The 19,807-nt window shown below is 44.3% G+C and overlaps 2 protein-coding genes across 2 annotated transcripts in view; both read left to right on the forward strand.

Annotated features, from left to right (window-relative positions):
• Positions 1-19,807, forward strand: part of LOC120052910 (zinc finger protein 777-like) — a 105,919-nt gene that overhangs the window by 39,191 nt on the left and 46,921 nt on the right. Inside the window, exon 3 of the mRNA XM_039000130.1 lies at positions 358-379. Within this exon, the coding sequence (XP_038856058.1) occupies positions 358-379 (22 nt within the window). The remainder of the gene's footprint in view (positions 1-357; positions 380-19,807) is intronic.
• On the forward strand, positions 9,144-14,563 carry LOC120052945 (oocyte zinc finger protein XlCOF7.1-like). Its single transcript, XM_039000187.1, has 3 exons — positions 9,144-9,613; positions 9,790-9,917; positions 13,015-14,563. Exons 1-3 carry the CDS (start codon positions 9,343-9,345, stop codon positions 14,245-14,247), a joined length of 1,632 nt encoding a protein of 543 aa, XP_038856115.1. The 5' UTR covers positions 9,144-9,342; the 3' UTR covers positions 14,248-14,563.

Here is a 19,807-nt window from a genome sequence, read left to right on the forward strand (position 1 = left end):
CTTTCCCCCCCCCCAATTACTCTCTTACATGAAGGACATCTCACTGGAGGCCACAGGAGCTTTGTGAAGCCAGCGGGACACAACGTGTGGAGAGATGACCAACCCATATCTATAGATGAGGGGAGTGGAACCTCAACCCAGCATGTTATCGTGATAGAGGTTAGTGTCATAGTGTGACATAAAACATTTAAGGACAGCAAATGTGGCGTGTTTGTTTAAAAGCTCCCCTCAGCTATTCACTGTCTTACATGTACATCCTTATTTATCTGCCATAGGGGAGCTTATGAGACTTCCCTATGACATTGTTATCCAATTCAACTCATGTACTGATAATAACCTCCTCTGTTCTTGTGTCAGTCTGCAGATGCAGAGGCTGCAGGTCCCGGGGTCAAGCAGGAGAGGTCTGAAGGAGAGGAGGACCCACGGCACAGCAGAGACATCCCGACTGGAGCAGCGGCTGGAGTAGTGCCCCCTGTAGTTAGGAAAGACCTTGCCGCCGCGCCCCAGGCCAGGACACGACGCAGCATCACAGAGGTCAGTTCAACGCCATCCTCGAGACAGACCCAGAGACTAACTTTAATACACAGGCTCTTACACACAGGATCTGACCACAGATCAGACCCAGAGAGATTGGGGCCGGGGAGACTGGGCTGTCCTCCTGGTCCTGGCTCAGAGTATTTACCGCTATTTCACCAAAGCCAGAGGACGGTTCATTCCCATGGAGATGGTGATGATCTGTCTTGTTCTGACACTACAAAGATGGACCCTGGCAACATATCCTTAGGTTTAGAGCAGAGATGGGCAACTGCCGGCCAGCATATCAATTTCCAAAAACGGATAAATAAAATAAAAAATGCTAACTCAGTCTGGGTCTCAACTTAATGTTGCGATTTAGAATACAGAAGATGCAATTTCGAAATTTGGTTGTGCATCAGCAGTTTCTCTTATGTCAGTCACTGACAGCCACTCAATCAGCCAATGTCAGCTGACATTTTTAAGAGTGGACTAAGATTGGTAAATTACTCCAGCCTGCTATCTAAACGTGTAGCAATCATGGTCAAATTACCGTCCAGGGGCCCCCATTGATTTTGTTAGTCACGTTCAATCAGATATCATATTAAAAACTGCAAACATTTCTCTCCACCCTATGCCAAAATGAGTAGAATTGCATGAAATTAGTTATACAATTGCAAAATCTTCTCTCCACCCCATCGCAAAATGTGTAGAGTCAGGGATCGAGACCCAGTGTCCACGTCAATGGTACCTTCCACAGCCCTGTCGTCTTCATTTCGATATTGAACTACAATTTTCATTGTTGTCAGCTGAAAAGTAAGATTTCAGTGTTGAATATTCATGGGTAAAATGTTGCATCCAGGTATTGTGTGATGTATATAAAACATTAGGAACACCTTTGCACCCCCTTTTGCCCTCAGAACAGCCTAAATTTGTCTGGGCATGGACTCTACAAGGTGTCGAACAGGGCGTTGGCCCATGTTGACCACAGTTGTGTCAAGTTGGCCGGTTGTCCTTTTGGTGGTGGACCATTCTTGATACACATGGAAAACTGTTGAGCATGAAAAACCCAGCAGCATTGCAGTTCTTGACACTTAAACTGGTGCGCCTGGCACCTACTGTCATACCCCGTTCAAAGGGACTTAAGTATTTTGTCTTGCCTATTCACACTCTGAATGGCCCACATACACTATCCATGTCTCAGTTGTCTCAGAGCATACGATTCCTTCTTTAACCTGTCCCCTCCCCTTTATCTACACTGATTGAAAGGGATTGAAACAAGTGACGTCAATAAGGGATCAGACTGACCAGGTGAACGCTATGATCCCTTATTGACGTCACATGTTAAATACACTTCAATCAGTATAGATGAAGTGGAGGAGGCAAGTTAAAGACATTCATAAACACTCTTTAGTGTCCATCACATCTGATCTCACCCTATTCTGCATACAGCTGACAGCGCTTCATAACCAATATACACTTACTAAATATACCGACACATACCCACACACTAACACCTACTGTACACGTCAAAATAGTTTAGTCAGGTTTGTCTGATGACTTTTGACTTATCATAGCTGACTTATTTTAACTCACAACATCATATTTATGTCCTCCATGATGGGTTTAACAACAATGAAGTCATTCTGTAACTACAGTATAGGACTCAAACATAGTGGGGATGGGTAAACACTCCATGTTGAAAGTGTTTACGCACCTGAGGGAGTGTATGTCTGTGTAATCTGTATCACTTGTCTCTTCCAGGAGGAGGGTCCAGAGGTGTTGCTGGTGAAGGAGGAGGGGTGTGAGGAGGATCTGGGGAACACTGAGGGGACCATGTTCATGGAGGACAACCAGACTACACCTCCTCCTGAACCCACAGAGGAACCAGCTGAGCAGCACTGGACCACACACAGTCTCACTGAGGTGAGCCCACTGTGAACTACTTTCTGATGGTATTAGGTCAGGAGTGCTGATCTAGGATCAGTTTAGCCTTTTAGATAATGATGAATAAGGCTATGTAGATGGGTGGGGAACTGATCCTGTATCAGCACTCCTACTCTGAGACTCTTTGTGGATACGGGCCCAGGTCTTCATTAATTTAGTCTTAAGTGTGGGACCATGCCTTTTGAATTATCAAACCATTAAAGAGTGTCAAGTAATCAAATCAACTAACATGTTTGCATAGTACTCATATCAATCCCTCATTGCCCAATCAGAAGATGTTCCATAGCAGGGTGCTCCTATCAGATTTCTTGATTCAACATCCTCTCACTCTGTATCTCTTACAGTCAGTAGATATGGAGGATGGGAAGCCTGATCTGCTGCTGGTCAAAGAGGAGACAATGGAAGATGAACCAGAGAGCATTGACCTGCTGAGTGGACTAAAGATGGGGGAGCAAGGTAAGGGAGAAATACATATAACCTACATACAGTAATAGATCTTCAATGGGAATAGTGATACACCTGGCTACTATTTTATATTTTTCTTCATTCATAAAATTCAATCAATACAACTTATGTTTATATACAAAAACATACAGGTGGTTGGGCGGAGGCTAAAAGTGGAGACTGGGCATCCGTCTTGGATTCCCAGACCGGTGCAGCCAAGAGCTCAGGGGACAACATCACTGAGCAGGCCAGGACCAGAGGTGACATAGTGGAGTCCAGTGGATGGTACAGCGTCCTCAACTCTGGGCTGGGGAACAACATTGTTAACCATAACCAGAAACAGACAATCGAACACAAAACAACAACCAAACTTAGTCTCCATGACAACAGACTGGCTGAGACCAGGACGAGGCGTAGATTTTGTCAGTGGGGACGGGGAGGTATTGGAATGCGGCAGGACAGAACAGACACAGACTCGGCTAGCGAGGCTCCGTCCTGCTCCTATAGTTGTGATTCAGAGAGACTGATGGCACCTCAGCTTAACCCCCTAACAGTTGCTGCCTTCAGCCTGCCTTCTATAGGATCTATCAACTGGAACATGGACCCTGCGACAACACAGACACTGCCTGGCCTTCGTCCTCCTCACAGTCTCTTAATGTTAAACCAGACCTCAGACAATGCCAGTGCCTCAACACCAAATGGCAACACAAGCCCATTGACAAATGACAGTAGTAGTAATGCTATCAGTAGATCCAGTGGCAAAGAGAAGCGCTTTCTGTGTCCATTCTGTGGGATAGCCTTCAGTTTCCCCAAACAGGTGGAGATCCACCAGAGGATGCACACAAAACCGTTTGGCTGCCACCTGTGCCGGGCCAGTTTCTCTGACTCATCCAACCTGAAGAGACACCAGAGAGTCCACACAGGGGAGAAACCGTACAGCTGCCTCCAGTGTGAGAAGAGATTCTCCCACCGGCACCATCTGAAGAATCACCTGAAGGTCCACACGGGAGAGAGGCCATAGGCACTGTGGTAAGAGGTTCTCAGAGAGGAGCTACCTCAGGATACACCAACAGAAAATGCACACCGCCCATGTATAGAGTATAGTGACATGTAATGTAGTACTAGTTTGTTTGTAGTTAATTCTGTTGGTTTTGGATGTATTAGGGAACTGGATGAGGTGAACTGAGGAAATAATGAGTATGATGAGGCAGAGTAGTGAAGATGATGAACATTTTACAGAGTATTCTAAAATGTATTTTATCAAAGCGAGGGTACCAGATGTACAGAAAAGATATAGTGATAACAGTGAGAAGTTATTCTACTTGTCATAGATCGTTTTTTCAAGTAGGGAAGAGTAGAGTAAGTTGAACCATTTTTTACATTCAGCATCACTCTGTCAAGGCAAATATAGTATTATTTCTAACAAATATATCTACATATATATCTACATATCTACATATACCCTTCCCATGTTTCATGAGTTGAAATAAAACATGTTTCGGGGGACGCATGACTCGACTATCGCCTCTCCCAAGCCCGTTGGGGCGTTGCAGCGATGAGACAAGATCGTAATTGAAATTGAGAGATGAAGGGGGTAAAAATAAATAGAAATACACATGTGCACCTTGTGCTGGGGACAATAAAAGGCCACTCTAAAATGTGCAGTTTTGTCACACAACACAATGCCACAGATGTCTCAAGTTTTGAGGGAGCGTGTAATTGGCATGCTGACTGCAGGAATGTCCACCAGAGCTGTTGCCATTGAATGTTAATTTCTCTACCGTAAGCTGCCTCTGTTGTTTTTGTGAATTTGTCAGAATGTCCAACCGGCCTCGCAACCGCAGACCACGTGTATAGCGTCCTGTGGGCAAGCGGTTTCTGATGTCAATGTTGTGAACAGAGTGCCCCATGGTGGCAGTGGGGTTGAATTTTTCAATTGACTGATTTCCTTATATGAACTGTAACTTTATGAAATTGTTGCATGTTGCATTTATATTTTTGTTCAGTATATTTCAGGATGTTGTGTATCTCTGGAAATAATCTGAATTTATTTAAACATTACATTTTTGAAAACATAACTTGTCGAAAAAAGTGGTCTCGTGGCACAACTTACAGTGCCTTGCAAAAGTATTCATCCCCCTTGGCGTTTTTCCTATTTTGTTGCATTACAATCTGTAATTTAAATTGATTTTTATTTGGATTTCATGTAACGGACATACACAATAGTCCAAATTGGTGAAGTGAAAAAAATACCTTGTTTCAAAAAAGTTTTTTTTTTTTAAATACGGGAAAGTGGTGCGTGCAAATGTATTCACCCCCTTTGCTATGAAGCCCCTAAACAAGATCTGGTGCAAACAATTACTTTCAGAAGTCACATAATTAGTTAAATAAAGTCCACCTGTGTGCAACCTAAGTGTCACATGATCTGTCACATGATCTCAGTATATATACACCTGTTCTGAAAGGTCCCAGAGTCTGCAACACCACCAAGCAAGCGGCACCATGAAGACGAAGGAGCTCTCAAAACAGGTCAGGGACAAAGTTGTGGAGAAGTACAGATCAGGGTTGGGTTATAAAAAAATATCAGAAACTTTGAACATCCCACAAATCCATTATTAAAAAATGGAAAGAATATGTCACCACAACAAACCTGCCAAGAGAGGGCCGCCCATCAAAACTCACAGACCAGGCAAGGAGGGCATTAATCAGAGAGGCAACAAAGAGACCAAAGATAACCCTGAAGGCGCTGCAAAGCTCCACAGCGGAGATTGGAGTATCGGTCCATAGTACCACTTTAAGCCGTACACTCAACAGAGCTGGACTTAACGGAAGAGTGGCCATAAAAAAAGCCATTGTTTAAAGAAAAAAATAAGCAAACACGTTTGGTGTTTGCCAAAAGGCATGTGGGAGACTCCCCAAACATATGGAAGAAGGTACTCTGGTCCGATGAGACTAAAATGTAGCTTTTTGGCCATCAAGGAAAACACGATGTCTGGTGCAAACCCAACAGCTCTCATCACCCCGAGAACCCTATCCCCACAGTGAAGCATGGTGGGTGGCAGCATCATGCTGTGGGGATGTTTTTCCCATCGGCAGGGACTGGGAAACTGGTTAGAATTGAAGGAATACAGGGAAATTCTTGAGGGAAATCTGTTTCAGTCTTCCAGAGATTTGAGACTGGGACGGAGGTTCATCTTCCAGCAGGACAATGACCCTAAGCATACTGCTAAAGCAACACGAGTGGTTTAAGGGGAAACATTTAATGTCTTGGAATGGCCTAGTCAAAGCCTAGACCTCAATCCAATTGAGAATCTGTGGTATGACTTAAAGATTGCTGTATACCAGTGGAACCCATCCAACTTGAAGGAGCTGGAGCAGTTTTTCTTTGAAGAAGGGGCAAAAATCCCAGTGGCTAGATGTGCCAAGCTGATAGAGACATACCCCAAGAGACTTGCAGCTATAATTGCTGCAAAAGGTGGCTCCTCAAAGTATTGACTTTGGGGGGGGGTGAATAGTTATGCACGCTTAAGTTTTCTGTTTTTTTGTCTTATTTCTTGTTTGTTTCACAATAAAAAAAATATTTAGCATCTTCAAAGTGGTAGGCATGTTGTGTAAATCAAATAATACAAACCCCCCAAAAATCAATTTTAATTCCAGGTTGTAAGGCAACAACATAGGACAAATGCTAAGGGGGTGAATACTGTCGCAAGCCACTGTACTCCGGGGTATGGGGTAAGTTGAGCCGCGGGACAGAGTAAGCCATACATTTTTGTTCTGTACCATCATTATTTACCAAAAAATAAATAAAGAAATTCAACACAATTGCTTTTTGGTATTTTAATTATTTTAAGCATCTTTTAACACAAGCTTAACACCTAATATAGTGCCCTCCAAGCTCATCACTAAGCTAAGGACCCTGCGACTGAACACCTTCCTCTGCAACTGGATCCTGGACTTCCTGACAGGCCGCCCCCAGGTGGTGAGGGTAGACAACACATCCATCACACTGATAATTAACACGGGGGCCCCACAAGGGTGCGTCCTCAGCCCCCTCCTGTACTACCTCTATACCCACTACTGCGTGGCACAGTTCCAACTGCATCATCAAGTTCGTTGACGACACGACAGTAGTAGGCCTGATTACCAACAATGATGAGATGGCCTACAATAGAGGAGGTAGGCACTCTGATGGCGTGGTGCCAGGTAAACAACCTCTCCCTCAACATCAGCAAAACAAAGGAGCTCATTGTGGACTTCAGGAGGACCCAGGCTGGACACACCCCCATCCTCATCAATGGGACCGCCGTGGAGACGGTCAAAAATGTTACGTTTCTCGGCGTGCACATCTCTGAGAACCTGAAATGGTCAAACCACACAGACACTGTGGTGAAGAAAGCAAGAGAACGACTCTTTAACCTCAGGCGGCTGAAGAAATTCTGCCTGTCCCAGAGGGCCCTTGAAGTGTTCTACAAGAGCACCATTGAGAGCATATTGTCGGGCTGCATCACAGCCTGGTACGGCAACTCCACCCCCGCTGACCGCAAGGCTCTACAGAAGGTGGTACGCTCAGCTGAACACAACATTGGGTTCACATTGCCTGTCCTCCAGGATACCTACAACACCAGGTGTCGCAGGAAGGCCAAGAAGATCATCAAGGACCTCAGCCACCCAAGCCATGCCCTGTTCTCCACGCTTCCATCACTCAGACGTGGGCAGTATGGCAAAAACTGTCAGACTGGTCGATAGCTTCTACACCCAGACCATCAGGCTGCTGAATAGTCCCCCCCCCCCACACTACACCCCCCCATTGACCTGCACTGTTGGAGAATTTCACCGTACCCTGCTATTACATCCATCAATTACACCTGTGCATGTGACTAATAATCTAGTCAATACATGTCAGACCTGCTGATATCCAGTGTTGCTGGTGGGAGAGACTGGACCTCTGAAGGTCGCATACCCTAGCCCCTGATCAGGACCCTGGATCAGGAGCCATTACTCTTCCTTCCCGAGTCAGAACCAGGACCGAACCACGAGGGACAGAGACTCCACCACCTGAACCACGAGGGACAGAGACTCCACCACCACACAGAACACAATCAGTGGACAGGTGGACTGAACAACCTCAATCCTGGTGGTCATCAGAGAGACAAAGGCTCCAGTCAGGCATGCAGTCTGCAGCCCAGACCCTTCTCTTCACAGTCTCAGTGCAGGGATGAAGCAGGGCCTGGGGCTGATAGACCCTCCTGTTCCTATGATACAAACACCACAGTATCCATGATGAACAGAGCAGGTGACCCTGGGCTTTAGCCTTCACAGAGAGTGGTGGGAGACCCCCCTAGTGGTAGTCTTTCAAGAAGTCTATCTTATCCTTCAGGATCTCATGTAATGCCTAGTAACTGAGTTCATAAGGAGCCTAGAGTTGGACCTAGGTCTAGCCTTCCTCGGTTACCTTATTTTTACCCCACCAATAGAGATCGTGTTAGGATGGGCATTCACCACAAGAGGTACCTAGCCTATAACACAGCACACAATCCTAACGACACCCAAACAATGGCTAGAGGTCAAGGAGGGAGCTCAAAGACTAACCACCTGAGGGTGGTGACTCCTGCTTCTACCTCCTCTGGTGTCATTGGGTCACAATGTGGGAAGCCGTGCGTTAGGACAGACGCGGATAAGCGCTTCACGGAGGCAACTTATGTGAAGAGGCACCAGATCGTTCACACCAAGGAGAGGCAAATCAAGTGCAATTTATGTCACAAGAGCTTCTCCTTTCTGAGTTACCTAATCAGACCTAGGAGTGTCCACAATGGGGAGAAATCAGAGTGGCTGAGATGTACAAAGGGAACCATTCTTTATTTGACATATTACAGTCATCATGTGAAGTGTCTTGGGGTGAGGGTAATTAACCACATACCCCTCATTAACCCTTTGTTAAATTGTCATTTGAAACAGGATTGTGTAACTTGTTTTCATAGAGACAGTAAACCTAAGCTAGATCAAGGACAGTTGAATAGTTACCTTACTGAGCTGAAAAGTAATATTATTTTGTACTCTTACTAACAGTTATTTCTAAACATGAGCTTAAAAGATACTGATCATAGGAGAATTGATGTGTAACGTAATAAGCAGTACCGTATTTCAAAGAACAGCACGCATCCTTTTTTTTTTTCCCACCACACCCTTTGACCTATGACTATATACCAATACAATTCTTTCTATTCAGTGTAGGCGGAAGTGAACAGCGACAACGAACAATTTCCACATTAGCATCGTCATTTAGACGTTTATTAACACCCTGGACCTCAAAATATGACAAATTGAACCGTACAGCATCGCATACTTACTCCAGGTAGTGTTTAATTTGCGTTGGAGACAGGACTTAGGTTTATAGATGTTATCTAGGTAACGCTGCTAACGTTAGCTAACTGTAACGTTATGATTTTTCACACTCAAATAGCCTCCATTATGGAGGTGCTAGCGAATGCAGCTGTGGCAGAGATCTGTAAACTAGTAGACGATGACTATGCAGTGTTTCGTTTGGAAATAAGTCAAAGCCAGAAAGAAAACGGCGCATTGCGGAGGAAACTACAGCTTCTGGAACTGAAGGTGTCACGGGAGCGCGCAGAGAGGACAATGCGAGAGCGCATCCTCGCCAGTCGTCCCACAAGTGTCAAGATCCTCGACCGATACAGAGGAATGGCACGAGGTACATTTTGCCCCGTCCCCGTATGTGTTTGGATAGTATGCAGTAATTCCTCTGATTACATAGCGATCTTGCAAGAAGTTATTAAAAGTGTTACGTAACATCCTTGACAATTCTAGACATTGTCAGTAGTTGACCATTGACGATAGCTAACCTAAGCACCCCTCAATCACTCTCAGGTGAAGGACATCTCACTGGACGCTACAGGAGCTTTGGGAAGCCAGCTGGACACAATACATGGAGAGAAGACCAACCAATCACCTTTGAGGGGAGAAGAACCTCAACCCAGCACATTATCATGATAGAGGTTAGCATAATAGTGTGTCCCTTGGCTTATTACACATTTTGTTGTGTTATACCCTTAATTCAAAATTGATTAAATTGCTTTTTTTCTCACCCATCTACACACAATACCTTATAATGACAAAGTGAAAACATGTTTTTAGAAATGTTAGCAAAGTTATTGAAAATTATATACATAAATATCTCATTTAGATACACTACTGTTCAAAAGATTGGGGTCACTTAGAAATGTCCTTGTTTCTGAAAGAAAAGCAAAAGATATTGTCCATTAAAATAACATCACATTGATCAGAAATACGGTGTAGACATTGTTAATGTTGTAAATGACTATTGTAGCTGGAAACCGCTGATTTTTAATGGAATATCTACATAGGCGTACAGAGGCCCATTATCAGCAACCACCACTCCTGTGTTCCAATGGCACGTTTTGTTAGCTAATCCAAGTTTATAATTTTAAAAGGCTAATTGATCATTAGAAAACCCTTTTGCAATTATGTTAGCGCAGCTGAAAACTGTGCTGATTAAAGAAGCAATAAAACTGGCCTTTTTAGACTAGTTGAGTATCTGGAGCATCAGCATTTGTGGGTTCGATTACAGGCTCAAAATGGCCAGCAATAAAAACCTTTCTTCTAAAACTCGTCAGGTGAGAAATTGCCAAGAAACTGAAGATCTTGTACAACGCTGTGTACTACTCCCTTCACAGAACAGCGCAAACTGGCTCTAACCAGAATAGAAAGAGGAGTGGGAGGCCCCGGTGCATAACTGAGCCAGAGGACAAGTACATTAGTGTCTAGTATGAGAAACAGGTGCCTCACAAGTCCTCAACTGGCAACTTCATTAAATAGCGCCCGCAAAACACCAGTCTCAACGTCAACAGTGGAGAGGCAACTAAAGGATGCTGGCCTTTAAATAATTCTGGTTTAAATAATGCAAAAACACAGTTTTGGAGAAGAAAGTAAAAGTGCAATATGTGCCATGTAAAAAAGCTAACGTTTAAGTTCCTTGCTCAGAACATGAGAACATATAAAAGCTGGTGGTTCCTTTTAACGTGAGTCTTCAATATTCCCAGTTAAGAAGTTTTAGGTTGTAGTTATTATAGGAATTATAGGACTATTTCTCTCTATACCATTTATATTTCATATACCTTTGACTATTGGATGTTCTTATAGGCACTATAGTATTGCCAGCCTAATCTCAGGAGTTGATGGGCTTGAAATCATAAACAGCGCTGTGCTTCAAGCATTGCTGAGAGCTGCTGGCAAACGCAGGAAAGTGCTGTTTGAATGAATGCTTATGAGCCTGCTGCTGCCTACCACCGCTCAGTCAGACTGCTCTATCAAATAATAAATCATAGACTTAATTATAATATAATAAACACACAGAAATGCGAGCCTTAGGTCATTAATATGGTCAAATCTGGAAACTATCATTTCGAAAACAAAACGTTTATTCTTTCAGTGGAATATGGAACCGTTACGTATTTTATCGAACGGGTGGCAACCCTAAGTCTAAATATTGCTGTTACATTGCACAAACTTCAATGTTATGTTGTAATTATGGAAAATTATGGAAAATTAATTACGGTCTTCGTTAGGAAGAAATGGTCTTCACACAGTTCGCAACGAGCCAGGCGGCCCAAACTGCTGCATATACCCTGACTCTGCTTGCACTGAACCCAAGAGAAGTGACACAATTTCCCTAGTTAATATTGCCTGCTAACATTAATTTCTTTTAACTAAATATTCAGGTTTAAAAATATATACTTGTGTATTGATTTTAAGAAAGGCATTGATGTTTATGGTTATGTACATTGGTGCAACGATTGTGCTTTTTTTGCGAATGCGCTTTTATTAAATCATCACCCCTTTGGTGAAGTTGAAGTAGGCTGTGATTCGATGATAAATTAACAGGCACCGCATTGATTATATGCAACGCAGGACAAGCTAGTGAAACTAGTAATATCATCAGCCATGTGTAGTTAACTAGTGATTATGTTAAGATAGATTTTTTTTTATAAGATAAGTTTAATGCTAGCTAGCAACTTACCTTGGCTCCTTGCAGCCACCAGGTCCTTTTGATGCTGCACTCGCGTAACAGGTGGTCAGCCTGCCACGCAGTTTCCTCGTGGATTGCAATGTAATCGGCCATAATCAGCGTCCAAAAACAACGATTACCGATTGTTATGAAAACTTGAAATCGGCCCTGATTAATCAGTCAACCTCTAGTGCACACTGCCAGATAGTGTGTTGTTTTGAACAGGTATTAAGTTAATGTTGACGATTTACTGCCACCTGCACTTATGGAATGTTTACTCACGAGTATAATTAATTTGCTGATCAAAGATCCTTCCTAGGGCCTCCCGGGTGGCGCAGTGGTCTAGGGCACTGCATCGCAGTGCTAACTGCGCCACCAGAGTCTCTGGGTTCGCGCCCAGGCTCTGTCGCAGCCGGCCGCGACCGGGAGGTCCGTGGGGCGACGCACAATTGGCATAGCGTCGTCCGGGTTAGGGAGGGTTTGGCCGGTAGGGATATCCTTGTCTCATCGCGCTCCAGCGACTCCTGTGGCGGGCCGGGCGCAGTGCGCGCTAACCAAGGGGGCCAGGTACACGGTGTTTCCTCCGACACATTGGTGCGGCTGGCTTCCGGGTTGGAGGCGCGCTGTGTTAAGAAGCAGTGCGGCTTGGTTGGGTTGTGCTTCGGAGTACGCATGGCTTTCAACCTTCGTCTCTCCCGAGCCCGTACGGGAGTTGTAGCGATGAGACAAGATAGTAATTACTAGCGATTGGATACCACGAAAATTGGGGAGAAAATGGGATAAAATTTAAAAAAAAAAAAAAAAAAAAAAAAAAAAAAAAAAAAATCCTTCCTGATGACCTGAAAAGAATTATGTGATCCTTCCTTGTCCCACCGTGTTGACTGCTTCAAAACGGTGTACGTCCTCAATAGCTTTGCCCATGCTAAAACAGGATTTTGGGCACTAGAGTCCTCTATCTCTGTGGTACATCCTCATTTATCGGCCATAACGGAGCTTGTGCGACTTCCCTGTGATGTTATCCAATTCAACTCATGTACCTGTAATAACCTCCTCTCTTCTTGTGTCAGTCTGCAGATGTTGTGGCGGCAGGTTCTGGAGGATCGTCTCTGGTCAAGCAGGAGAGGACTGAAGGAGAGGACGCACAACACAGCAGAGACATCCAAACTGGAACAGCGGCTGGAGTGGCGCCCCTTGTTACCACGGGGGACCACGCGACCGCCGTGCAGCCCAGGACCCGACGCATCATCACAGAGGTCAATGGAACGCTGAACGCCATCGTCAAGTCAGAGACAGACACAGAGACTTTAACTGTGACACAAAGGCTCTTACACACAGGATCTGACCACAGATCAGACCCAGAGAGACTGGGGCTGGGACCACTGGGCTGTCCTCCTGCTCCCAGTTCAGAGTATTTACTTTACGGTAACCCAAGCCCGAGGACAGTTCATTCCCATCAGGTCTCAGCTGAGGCGTTACAGACTGGCAACGATCCGTCTTGTTCTTACACTACAGAGATGGACCCTGACAACATGCCCTTGGGTTTAGAGACACAGACTGATCTGTCTAGAGGGGACTGGAACCCCTACAGTAGTAGTGTATACTCTAAAGGGTGCCTAGATAAGAAAGGGGAAGGTCTGGTCGTAGATGAGGTGACTGTGAAAGTGGAGGGCGACGTTCCTCCCACATGGAATGTAGATGGTGACCTAAGAGATGGACACTCACAGGGAAGAGATTTCTTAGATTACAGGGAATGCTTAGAAACTAATCCAAATGTCACAACTCACTCCCCTTTAATCGCGCTCAGAGATCGCGACCTCGTGTCCACATCGATGGGGCCTTCCGATTCACACAACTGCCTTTTTGATCAGGTATTGACCTCAAATGACAGGGCCACAGCCCAGGCTCAGGGAGGGGCAGCCACATCAGGCAATGTTAAAGAGAAACGGTTCCTCTGCATGTTCTGTAACAAAGGCTTCAGCTGCCCCCAGAAAGTGAAGATCCACCAGAGGATCCACACAGGGGAGAAACGCTTCAGGTGTACCCAGTGTCATATGCGCTTCGTCCAGGCTGGTGACCTGAAGAGGCACCAGAGGGTCCATACAGGGGTGAAACCCTTCAGCTGTACCCAGTGTAATATGCGCTTCGCCCAGGCTGGCCACCTGAAGAGGCACCAGAGGGTCCACACAGGGGAGAAACCCTACAGCTGCCTCCACTGTGAGAAGAGGTTCTCCCGCCAGGACCAGCTGAAGATGCACCTGAAGGTCCACACGGGAGAAAAGCTGTTTGCTTGTACGCACTGAGCTACCTCAGGATACACCAGCAGAAAAAACATTCCACTATAGAGCATAGAAAGTAACCATTCCACTGACGTTTAGATCAAACCCTGCATTAAGACTAAGATACATTGTCATTGTTGTCTGCAGAAAAGATCGACAGATGCGTTTGGAATAACGACAGTAACAGAATCAGTGTTGAATATTCCTGGGTAGAATATTGCATCCAGACATTGTCTGACATATATAAGGCATATTTAAGCCTAAAAGGTCAAATCAAATTGTATTTGTCACATGCTTCGTAAACAACAGGTGTAGACTAACAGTGAAATACTTACGGATCCTTTTCCAACAATGCAGAGTTAAAGATTATTTTTTTTAAAGTAATAAGAGTAAAAAATAGACTTAGAATAACAATAACGAGTAAAATAACATGGCTATATACAGGGAGTACCAGCACCGAGTCGATGTGCAGGGGTACGAGGTAATTGAAGTAGCTATGTACATATAGTTAGGTACTAGGCCTTACAGATAATTATGTGTGGGGCACAGAGATGGGGTAGTAATTTAAAAATCATGTTAAACACTATTATTGCACAAAGTGTCCACACACAGTGTCAGTATTATGTGACTTGTTAAGCACATTTTTTTGTCCTGAACTTATTTAGGCTTGCCATAACAAAATGGTTGAATACTTATTGACTCAAGACATTTAAACTTTACATTTTTCTAAAATTTGTAAACATTTCTAAAAACATAATACCCATTGCCATACCAAGCGGTGAGGCAGCCAGTCAAGATGCTCTCAATGGTGCAGCTGTAGAACTTTGAGGATCTGAGGGGTCCATGCCAAATCTTTTCAGCCTCCTGAGGGTGAAGAGGCATTGTCCCTCTTCACAACTGTTGGTGTGTTTGGACCATGATAGATCCTTAGTGATTTGGGCACCGAGGAACTTGAAGCTCTCGACCTGCTCCACTACAGCCCCGTCGATGTGAATCTGGGCTTGCTCGGCAATCCGTTTCCTGTAGTCCACGATCAGCTCCTTTGTCTTGCCGACTTTGAGGGAGAAGTTGTTGTCCTGGCACGACACTGCAAGGTCTATGACCTCCTCCCTATAGGCTGCCTCATCGGTGATCAGGTGTACCACCGTCGTGTCGTCAGCAAACTTAATGAGGGTGTTGGAGTTGTGCACGGAAGTTGTGGGTGAACAGGGAGTAAAGGAGGGGACTAAGCATGCACCCCTGAGGGGCCCCCGTGTTGAGATCAGTGTGGCAGATGTGTTGTTGCCTACCCTTCTGGTTGGGATATGTACGTACGGTCACTGTGGGGATGACGTCGTCAATGCACTTATTTATGAAGCTGGTGATCAATGTGGTAAACTCTTCAAACAGTCCTGTAGGTTAGCATGCCCTTCATCGTACCACTTCCGGGACCACTTGCACTTGTACTTCCCGTTTGAGTTTTTGCTTGTGTGCAGGTATCAGGAGGATAGAGTTATGGTCAGATTTGCCAAATGGAGGGTGAGGTAGAGCTTTGTGTTTCTGTGGGTGGAGTAAAGCTGATCTAGAGTTTTTTTCACCTCCAGTTGCATTAGGTAAAACGGATTTCAGTTTCACTGCATTAAAATCACCGGCCACTAGGAGCGCCGCTTCTGGATGAGCATTTTCTTGTTTGCTTATGGCCCTATACAGTTTGCATCAGTTTGTGCTGTTGAATAGACAGCTACGAAAAATATAGATGGAAATTCTCTTAGTAAATAGTATGTTCTACAGCTTATCATGAGGTATTCTAACTCAGGCGAGCAGAATCTTGAGACTTCTTTAATATTAGAGATCACGCACCAGCTGTTGTTAACAAAGACACACCTCCCCCCTGAGTTTACCCGAAGCTGCCGTTCTGTCCTGCTGATGCATAGAAAAACCAGCCAGATGCATATTATCCATGTCCTTGTTCAGCCAGGACTCAGAGAAACATAGGATATTACAGTTCTTCAGGTCCCGTTGATAGGATAGTCTCGAACAGAGCTCGTCCAGTTTGTACTCCAGTGATTGTACGTTCGCCAATAGAACAGAGAGTAGATGCGGTTTATTCACTCGGCGACGCAGTTTCATCAGGGTGCCTGCAAGTCAGCCTGGCTTACGCCGCCGCCTCTTTCTCCTCTGAGTCTATGGGATTATGGCCTGGTCAGGGGTAAGCAATATGTCCAATATGTCCCGTGCCGCCGACTCATTGAAGTAGAAATCTTCATCAAAATCAAGGTTAGTGATCGCTGTTCTGATGTCCAGAAAACTATTTTCGATCATAAGAAATAATGGCAGAAACATTATGTACTAAAAAAGGTAAGGTCAGCTAAAAGAAAAACACAAAATAGCGCAATTGGTCAGGAGCCCGTAAAACGGCAGCAATACAATCCAGTAGGGCTGTAATGGTATTGTATTCGTACACCTCGGTTCGGTCCGCACTGTGAACCCAAACGAATACATAGGCCTAATGGCTTCACAGTCGATTATAACTGCGATGGACAGAGATTGTGGATAAAAAGTTAATAGTATGTTCTCCACTGCTCAACTGGAATAGCCTATGCAGACTGGCGGATGTAGCTTGTTGGCCAATCACAAGTCATTAAAGCGCCACTACAGTCATAGAGTCTCCTTGTGTGGCTAAGCAAATTAAGTAAGCACTCCTTACTTGCCACTGACATGGCGACATGGGGGCGGCGGAACATGGCTGGTCGAGGAGGGCTCCCAGCTGACTTTGTTGACACTCCTCAATCCTTCTTTCTGTAAATATGTTACCCATATTTAGTGGTGGCTGTTACAGATTTCCCTGCCTGTGAGTTTTATAACTCCACCCCATCCCCCAGACTGTGCCAGAGAGACTTAGGGATCATAAACTGTCTCCCCAAACTCCCAGTGACTTCTGCTACCAGGCCACCGATAGGTTGCTAGGGGGCAGGACACCTGACAGTCCTTCTGCCTGCTCAGGTCAGAGCCTCCTTAGTATCTCTTCAAGTGGACAAGAGTGATGTATTGCAGGGACAGAAAAGCACATCCATCTCATATGTCCTCTGGAAATAAAAGTTATTTAGTGTGTGTAACTCTGTGGGGTTGCCTTATTCCTCTGACTGGGAAAATCTACAGAGCGCATCACAGGTACTTCCTGTTTTAGCTTCTGTTTGTAAACAGGAAGCAGGAGCATAGTTATCATCTGATTTGCAGAAGGGGAGACGAGGGAGGGCCTTGTACGCTTGCTTGTGGGTTGAGTAACAGTGGTCTAGGACTTTATTGCCATGAGTGGCAAAGGACAAGTGTTGGTAGAAGTTGAGTATGGGGAATATCTTGTCCAAAAGCCATGTTTCAGAAAAAGAGAATATTGCAGTTACGATAGTTCCGTTGGTAGAAAATCCATGATCGGAGTTCATCCATCTTATTATCAAGTGACTGGCCAATAGAATTGAGGGAAGTGGTGGCCGGTTTTCCCTTCGCCTTAGTCTCACCAGGGCGCCCGCTCTCATGCCTCTAGCCCGAAGATTGGGTCTTAGGTACACAAAGAGCCCTGGGCAGATGAGTCGAAGTCCGGAATTGAGGTTAATAACTGCCAATCTGATGTTCAAAAGTTCTTGTCAATCATAAGAAATAGAGAAATACATTTAGTGCAAAAATGTAACGATTAACGCCAAAATAATCACAAAATAGCAAAGTGGAAGTTGGAGCTTGCAAAACGGCAACCATACAGTACGGCACCATCTTTCATATTTCGGGCCTTCTGACACCGCTTGATACAGAGGTCCTGGATGACGGGGAGCTCGGCCTCAGTCTGTTACATATTGTGTTTGTACTGTGAAGGCTATATGATGTTCTCAAATGCCTATTTCATTTTCTTCCATTCAACTACTTTATTTTTTCCCAAGACACTTTTAATGAGAATTTATGCAGTTTATCAAGTTCATGGAGTTGTGTAGTTTTCATATGTTGTATTTAACTTGTTTATGTTAAATAAACACAAAATTGAACTTTTCATTCTAAGACTCATTGAGACTGTGTTTATTATACATCTTTTGTGGAAAAATTCTTACACAGGTACACCAAATTAATCATTGTTTATTGTCAGTGCGCTGGAGAGGTTTCAACCAACTCAATTAACCGTAGTACACATGTCAATCAGGAGCTCTGCTGGGGCAGTTCCAGCAGTTGTCTTATATACGGTTATACACAGACAAGTTATATTAGCATGATTTAGCATAATTAATTAATCATTACTGTTTTGTTTCATAATGTGACAGACCAACACCTCACGAAGCTTCTCTCTAAGCTGCGACCTTTAGTTTGTTCTCAAAACAAGGTCTGGGCGTACTGCCAAATTGCAACTCCTGATAAGAGGAGGATTTGTTCAGTCAACCACTTGCATGAGCACAGAAATTGGTTTATAGAACAGCACATGAATAGAATACAGAAATGTGTTATATGAAAACCACAAACATTAAAATTCCCATTGCACATGACATCTGACCTCACCTTATTCTGCATACACCGACAGCGAGTTTTAACTTAAGGTTACTTTCATAACACCAGTTCTCTTTCAAATACTTGTTTCGATATCACATATGGGGATTCGTCAGGATCATACTGGACAATGATGGGGACGCCCTTCTGGGGAAGGTGACAGGCGAAAAGCCATAGGCTCCAAGGTGTCGACAATGAGAAAATGTTGACCTAGGCCAAAGAATGGGGTTAAAGACCCTGGGCATTCTGCAGGCACAAACAGTGGCTGGTAGAGCACAGTCCACACACTCTCTTAGGGACACCAGAAAGTATCTTAAACACAATAGACATGTCCCAAGATGACCTAAAGGCTTAGAGTGTCACACCCTGGCCTCTGTTATATTGATTTTCTTTATTAGTTTAGTTAGGTCAGGGTGTGACATGGGGGATGTTTGTGTGTTTTGTCTAGTTTAGGGTGTGTGTATTGTTTAGGGGGTTTTGTAGTAGGTATGGGGTAGTGTTCAGTGTAGGTGTTTAGGAAAGTCTATGGTTGCCTGATTTGGTTCTCAATCAGAGACAGCTGTTTATTGTTGTCTCTGATTGGGAGCCATATTTAAGGCAGCCATAGGCTTTAGGTGTTTGTGGGTAATTGTCTATGTTGTACGTTTGTAGCTTGTGTTTGCGCTTACGTCTATAGCTTCACGATCGTTTGTTGTTTTGTTTTGTAAAAGTGTTCGTTTCGTGTTTCGTCATCTTTAATAAAAAGAAGATGTCTTCATATCCCGCTGCGCCTTGGTCCGCTTATTATGACGATCGTGACATAGAGACTGTGAGTTAGCAACGTGCCCCCCTAGAAACGACATAACAGTTATGGATAAACTCTATTACTGTTCGTACCTTGGCTAGCCGAGAAAAGCGACTAGAGGACCTTAACAAACCATCTCTCCATCCAGAAAAGTCCTGCAGGGAACATAAGACCATGGGAAACAGAGTGTAGGAAGGAACAATCTGTTTAGTCATACCACTAAACAGATAGTCATACCACTAAACAGATAGTCATACCACTAAACAGATAGTCATACCACTAAACTCAACAACTGTAAAA

Source organism: Salvelinus namaycush, chromosome 8 (genome assembly GCF_016432855.1).
Source record: "Salvelinus namaycush isolate Seneca chromosome 8, SaNama_1.0, whole genome shotgun sequence".
NCBI lineage: Eukaryota > Metazoa > Chordata > Actinopteri > Salmoniformes > Salmonidae > Salvelinus > Salvelinus namaycush.